Source organism: Sceloporus occidentalis, unplaced genomic scaffold, assembly GCF_023333645.1.
Source record: "Sceloporus occidentalis isolate IW3139 unplaced genomic scaffold, rSceOcc1.0.p SCAF_243, whole genome shotgun sequence".
NCBI lineage: Eukaryota > Metazoa > Chordata > Lepidosauria > Squamata > Phrynosomatidae > Sceloporus > Sceloporus occidentalis.
Genome location: NW_028317223.1, coordinates 1,101,261 through 1,108,526, shown reverse-complemented (window position 1 = coordinate 1,108,526; position 7,266 = coordinate 1,101,261). Strand labels below are relative to the sequence as shown.

General features: G+C 47.7%; 1 protein-coding gene across 1 annotated transcript in view; it reads right to left on the bottom strand.

Moving 5' to 3' along the window:
• Positions 1-4,800: 4,800 nt before the first annotated feature.
• Positions 4,801-7,266, bottom strand: part of LOC149276278 (myosin-binding protein C, cardiac-type-like) — a 38,593-nt gene continuing 36,127 nt past the window's right edge. The window contains exons 30-34 of the mRNA XM_089503838.1: positions 7,107-7,266; positions 6,630-6,766; positions 6,178-6,364; positions 5,813-5,845; positions 4,801-5,089 (exon numbers count right to left, since the gene is read on the bottom strand). Of these exons, the coding sequence (XP_089359964.1) occupies positions 5,835-5,845; positions 6,178-6,364; positions 6,630-6,766; positions 7,107-7,266 (495 nt within the window). The 3' untranslated portion in view covers positions 4,801-5,089; positions 5,813-5,834. The remainder of the gene's footprint in view (positions 5,090-5,812; positions 5,846-6,177; positions 6,365-6,629; positions 6,767-7,106) is intronic.

The following is a 7,266-nucleotide window of genomic DNA, read 5'->3' as shown; positions in this document are numbered from 1 at the left end:
CCTACCCCCTTCGAACCCAGTTTTGGGCACCCTTTTCCCTGCTGCCCGCTCCCATGAGCCAGCTCTCTTACCTGGACCTGCTATTCCGACATTCCCTCCTGCATAAGGAGCTGCACAAATTATTCCTGTACGAACTCCGTGTGCCGTGATCCCTTTAAACACGCCACTCTTCTGCTTATGTGTTGTGTGCTTTGTGTGTTGCTGGCCCACGTGCAAGGACGACTCGGCTCTTCCAGACTCGCGTGTGTTGTGTGTCCCCCTCCGTGGTTCCTCCATCACCCCCTTACCTGCACTCAGGTGTCATATTGTGTGTTAGTGTTACTGTCATTGACCAGTAGGCCATAGGGCCACGTGAGGCTACTTTGGCTTTCCAAATTGGAGAGGAAGATGCACGCGCCCCCCTCGCCCCGTCTCCGAGAAGAAGCTTCAGGATGCAGCACCCTCCGCCAGAGACCAACGCGGTGGCGATCCTGGCGTCTCCGGTGACAAATGGATGTGACGCTAGCTCTTGGTTTGGATGGCGATGGTGACCCACATGGTACAGAATGTAAATATTCATAACGTGATTGCACCAGCTGTCCCTGGCACTGCCCGACGCTGCACGGGAAGCAACATGTAAATATCCAGGTCTTTCTTATTTATAGAAATCTGTACAGTTCCTGAATGTGCAATAAACCGGCGTTCCGATGCTCACCGTGGATTGCTGCTGTTTGTCTGCTGAGATGTTTTTGGGTGGTGGGGTAGTACCTAGTAGTGGCCACTAAGCGGCGCAATATCACTTTATTTTCACCGAAGCCAGATGGTGGGTAACGTTCTGCCGAATGGCTACAACCAGAAATTCTATCCAGATAATAAATGAAACTGCCTTGTCGCTAATCAGGCCAATCCCGGCCGCTGTCATCCCTCCGTTATTAATGCTGTTAGCAATATAAATATGGGATTTATTAAAATTCCATCCCTTGGTCGTAAAATGTCTGCATCGTCGCTGTCTCTGTAAGATACTTTATTGTGTATCTTATTTGTTTCATTTGCTTGGAAAGCATGTTTCCTCGCTCTCTCCCTCTTGTGTATATGATTTCCGTTATTTAAATTGCTCTCAGGGTCAGCTATATGGTTTCTAGCAACCAAGGTAACCCTTTAGTACGATGGAAGATGATCTGGCGGCGTCTCCGATCGGCTCGGTGCCGTAGGCAGCTTTCTATAGGGTAAGGCTGGATTTACCTGCCATCTACGGATGTGTGGGTGACAAGATCCACTTTGGGTAAAGAACAGCATGTTTCCCATTGTTGTCATTGCTTTTAGCATTAGATGCCAACCACCTATCGAACAATTGTTTAAAGCGGACCCGTCATCCGAAAGGGGGGCATGAGCGGATGCGCTGCCGGTAAGTATGACATATATAAAATGAGCTAAATCACCATGTACGTTTTCAGTATGGGTGCCTGGTGTTCAATTCCAGCCCGTGACATTGGGGGTACGCACACAGCCCACCTGGCAGCCACAGTTGTAGCTTTTATCTCCACGCCGATTTAACGGGGAAAAAGTTAAGATTTGAAATAACTTTTCACTCATTAGCACAATGCATAGGTGAAAAGTTATCCCCTACGAGGTGGCGCATAGGTTTTCTCTCTGCGAAGCATGGGGGGTGCTTTTTAAATGCCCTCGCTTCATGCCCCTTCCTTATTTTAACGGCAGGGCAGGGCAGGCAGGCCGGCCGTCTCGCTCCTTCCATCAATCACGGTCCGTCGTCTGCTTCGTGTCAGCGGCTGCAGGTGGAGGGCGATGTGACGGCCCTATTTGGGCTACAGGTCTGAACCCGCTCTCCTAAACCTGTCAGCGGCTCGGGAATGCCTGAAGTGCACATTCAGACCTGACGGGGACATGCTTCATCCCCAGCGTGCACCCAAAATAGCATCCAGAAACCCACTGAAAATCCTCTCCTCGGTTATTTGTGTCCCAGAAGACTTTGCCGGGTCACCAGGTCAAGGTGCGAAAGGTGATACACGAGACATCAGGGCACCAAGGAGAAACGGTGATAAATATACACTGAAAGGTAAAAAAAACAAACCAACATTTTTAAGCTTCAGTTCTTGTTATTCCGCATCCCCGGTCAGGCTTCTTTTAAGTATTGTTAGAAGAACCAGTGTAAGTTCCAAAAAACTTTTTGAAGTTTGTTTTATTAGTAATGTTTTTATCATAGAGAGACTTTGGGAGATAATGTTAAAGATCTGCGCATGTTGCCGCCAAACTCGCAATTAACAGCGGTCTGGGGGTCGCCGGATACGTCACGTGATTTCACGTTCCCGGATTTTAATCGGGATTTGGGAAGAAGCAGTTTTTAAGGAAAAAGGGATACATTTTATGGCCAATAACTAGGTTCTGGAGTCTTGGGTTAGCTTCCAACACTCTTAGATTCTGGCAATTATTCTGGTAATAAAGCTGCTGTTCCACTTAAACATTTATTACACTCTCTAGAGTGCTAAGCAAATGAATCTTAGAAGATCTGTCCTTTTATTCTTTCCCTGAAGATTTAATCGCTTAACCATTCAAGATGAATGATGTTCCAGTCATACGTTCTTCTTTGTTCATAATGAAGGCTGCCAAACCTTGGTGCCCCCTTCCAACACCCTACCCCATGCATTCAATGTGCCCATCAAGTCCCAACCCCCCCCCCCCCCCAAAAGGACCCTAATCCCTGGAAAGGGGCCATCTGGACTCCAAAGCCATCTTAATCCGTGTCGGTTCTCTGTTACAATCTAGCACCTCTACTTCTGTTAAGTAAGCATTCGGGTTTCCAGGCGCTGATAGAACAGGTTACCGGCTGGGGGTGTCTCCTGCGCGGCGGGGGGGGGGGGGGATAATTACATGTCATTTATAGGCTCGCCGTGTACTTTGCAGCTCGACCAACTCACATGCCGTACCGGGGAAACTTTCAGCACAACACCAAGGACAAACCCAACCAAGTCACCCAATATGTTTTGCTAGCGGAGGCTTAGAATAGCTTAGCGTCGCGAAACGGATCGAGCCGTAGCCCGCGCCTAGCAGACCTCGGCCACAAAGTACTTTGTTACGTTCCACCGCATCCCAGCAGATCTACCGAAACGCGGCCAGACCTGGGGGGTTGGACTCCACATTCGTTGTTTACTGTGATAGAGACAGGCGAGGATGTATTTAGAAAGCGAAGTCCCAATGATCCCATTTAATCATCCAACTTAGTTGTGTTTAAAGTAACTTTTCTCATGTTAGCGTCCCTTTAAACTCCCCGGCGGGGCCGCGTCTCCTGCATGTCTCCTGTATGCAAAAATCCAGAAAAGTGGATAACTGCGTGAAACATCCATTTATAAGGGAGATTTAATTACATATAATTATGTTAAAAGCCATATTTTCACGTGATTTCTGTTCCATAACCAAAACGCGGCTCGCTTTGCCTGGGCAGAGTTTCCTAAACCTCTCATTTTCCTAACTTTAAAATGTAAAATAGATCTGATGCATGCTCCGGGTTTATCTATAAAAGAAAAAGACACTTTTTTCCCCCAAAATTTTTGTTGCTCGATAAATTTATAGATCCTTGATGCGTACAATTCAGTTTTTATTATTATTATTTTATTTTTATTGATCATTAATCTAAAAATGTTCTGGATTTTAGGCGGACTTGTTTTCTTCTCCCCATTTGAATAATACTAGTTTTATGGTAACGGTAGTTTTATTTTTTGGGGTTGATTTATCTATTATCTATATCGATACATTAAATACCAAATACGCAGCTGATCCTCGTGTGTTATACGGCCCGTCTTGTTTGTATCTTCGGAAACCGTTTTGCTGTGAGGGTTATACGGTGGTTTTGCTGCCTATGTCTAGACTGCACGTTAAATGTGTGAGGTTGAAAGAAAAAATGACGAATTTATCATCTGCACAAACGGGGAACTTTAAGCCAAACGCCGTAATATGGTTTCCTAGGGAGGGTTTGTGTGAGAGAAGAGAGAAGTGGTTCCAAAGCAGACCTGAAGTTTAAAACCACGGTGAGATCAGCAGGCGATGAGCGGTCGTAGACGGCAACACCTGCCAAACGATATATTTCTTACGGGCAACTGCCTGCTGGAGGACGGGTAACCCAACCGCTGGGGCGCGCCAATGGGAAGCTCTGATTTACTGCGTGACTTCATCACACCGGCCGCTAGCTTAACCCCCGGTATAGGTACTCAACGAAGATCCGCTCTGGGAGGCTGATTACCGACCGCAGAGGCTTTCTTTGATCTCCAGGTGGGAGGACCGACATTTGGCTTCACCCGCTTCTGCCCCCCCCCCTTTCTCAAATACAGGGACTGGTCGGGCCGTGCGGCAGCCAGATGGTTCTAAGGAAGTGTCTTAACCACGGCTTGTTAGGAGTTAAAGGTCTTCTGCATTGAAGCTGTCATTATACCAACGTGAAACGCGTCAGTCACATACAATCAGAGAAGAAGAATCAGCCGCAGACCGTGTGACGGCGAGAGTTTGCCCGTTTACTGGGTCGGACTGGTGGTGATGGGAAGACCCCGGCACCGCATGCTACGTGTTTATGCTCCCGTAGCAAGCGGCCGGGCCTATCCAGACAGCTGCATGTAAGTGTGGGGGCCATGATGGCCGGCCTGGGTCTAAAATCGGGATGATGGACACAGACTGGCCATAGAGCCCGGGCTGTCTGTGGCATTTGCGTCCAACCGTATGCCGGCTGCGTAAATGGGGGTTACTGGTCTAGCTGGGAAAAGACCATAAGAACCAGGAAACAAAAAGCCTTTTCTGAATATATTGCTTTATTTCACCTTCCAAATCATCGAAACGCTTACAAACTTTGTCAAGACAACAGCGATATCCCCTCTGCGCGGCAACGGCAGCTACGTTCTACCCACCCTGTAAATAAAACCCAAACCGACGCGCGATCTGCACAAGAAATCCAGAATCACAGCGGAAGGCGTTCGATCGGATGAACATTTCAATTCAAAGAGTCACGATATGATTTGCTTTAATGATTCATTGTCTTTGGACGTCACAATTTACGACTTTTCATTTCTTTTCCGTGGGGTCTTTTTAACGTCCAACTCCAAATAGCCACCTATATAAAAAAAAAAAAAAAAAAAGATGAAATGAGTCAAATAATGTGATTAAACTAGATCCCCCCCCCCCCCCGCAGATCAAATGAGTCTTCAAAGCACAGTAAGAGGTCTAAGGCAGGGGCGTCCAACCTGCGGCCCTCCAGCTGCTGCAGGACTACATCTCCCATCCTCCTTAGCCAGTCCCTCAGCTGAAAGAGCATTATGGGAAATGTAGTCCTGCAGCAGCTGGAGGGCCGCAGGTTGGACGCCCCTGGTCTAAGGACTTAGAGATCCAGTGGATTACCTACTGGGCGTCCCCACTAGTGAACAGCGTATGATGATAGAGTGGAGTGATGTCATTGAATTGACAGGACGGGATTACAATGCGATAAAGGAGGATACCGGATTCTGTTTGCACCATTTAATTCATAAAGATATTTCCGGGCCGTAGAACTCTGTGATACCCTCATACCCAGCAAACATTCTGGAAAAGAGGGGGCATCAGGGCGTTGGGGGTCCTATGGATTCATTAACCATATGGTAGCCTCGCCTAATGTTATATAGACTGGCTACAGTAAGCATTAACCCCTTAACGACATGTACGGGCTCACAATGCATTGCCCTTAATGGGTTTATGGACAATCCGTTGTCCTTAAGGGGTTAAAGGGCTATACAGAACCAATACAATGCGAGCGCTTTAAGCGGGACCCCCGCCATAAACACATACAGACGTGATAACGCACCTGCCGTAATCCAGTGAGATCATTACTGAGGCACTAGAAACAAACAAAACAAATCATTAGTGATATTAAACAAAAAATGACACGTATCCTTCACAGTATGTTGTAAGTGTTGTGACAAGTTTAATGTTTTATTGTTACATTTATATTGCAGGGAGAGGTATGTTTAATTCCTATTCTAAAGATCTGCGTGTTTATTCCTCCCCATTGTGTTACTGCTCCCTTCTTGTTAAGCATTAGCTATAGGTGGCTTATATAGTTATGCTAATAGCAGGAAACATCTTGTACAATCACATCTTTTGTATGTGTTGTAGCCCATGCTATGCGCGGTGGCCCAGCTTTGTAGGTCTCCTTGATCCGGTACTCACCTCGCACCTCCAGCCGGCACTCGGTTTCGGCCTCACCGAGCTCGTTGACTGCTTTGCACATGTAGACTCCTCCGTCGAACGGACTTGGCTTTCTCACCTCCAGAGTAAGCACTCCCTGCTTAGTGAAAGAGCGGTAACGGGCCTCGCCGGACAGGTCCATTTTGTTTTTGTACCAAAAGATTTTGGGCTGTGGAAGAGAAAAGAACGATCACCTAGAACCAAAGGGCCAACCTACCGAATGAGAGGGGTCTCTGGGCTGCTCGCCCAGCTGTATGATGTGGGGTCTCAGACTGCCCACTATGTCAACTGCCCACTACCAACATGGCGGATCTGTACTCCGGTGAATGCGTAACTCTCATTTTGACTCCCAGTGCATGGGATGATAGTATACGTGGGTATGTAATGACAGTATACGTGGGTATGTCTGTTGATATACACATGGCTGGTCGTACCTTGGGTGTTCCTCGCACAGAGCAGCTGAGGGTCGCGTTGTATCCGGCCACTACGGAGCGGCTCACGAGAGGATGGGTGAACTTGGGAGCTTCATTAAACTCGTGGTCTTTGTAATTAGGAGGTTTGTAGGCACTGCCTGTGAGTCGATAAAAGCCGCTATCAGAACGGATGAACGAGCCTTGATTTACACGCATGCGCTACACATGTCTCTCTGACACAACACGGATTCCACAAGACACATAACCACCATTATGTCATACCGAATGATTGGCGTGTGTACCCCGTTACAGCCGTGAGGACCCAGCCTCCATACACACAATGTGAGGAGCGGACGCCATACCCAACAGTCATACTGCGTGTTGTATGAACGCATACATACCGCCTGTAACACGCAGTACAGTCCGACACGTGCAGCCTCTGTATCCGCATGCATGGTGTCAGTCCCAAGGTCGTTGGGCATGCACACGTATGTTTACCTGTTTTCTGGATGTACGCGCTGTTCTTTGAGGTCACAGGCTTTTCGCTCAGGCCACACATGTTTTCGCTAAAAACTCGGAAGTAATACTCGTTGCCCATGATCAGGTCGGACGCCACGCAGTTCAGACGCCTGTAGTGCTCATACACCGTGAACCATTC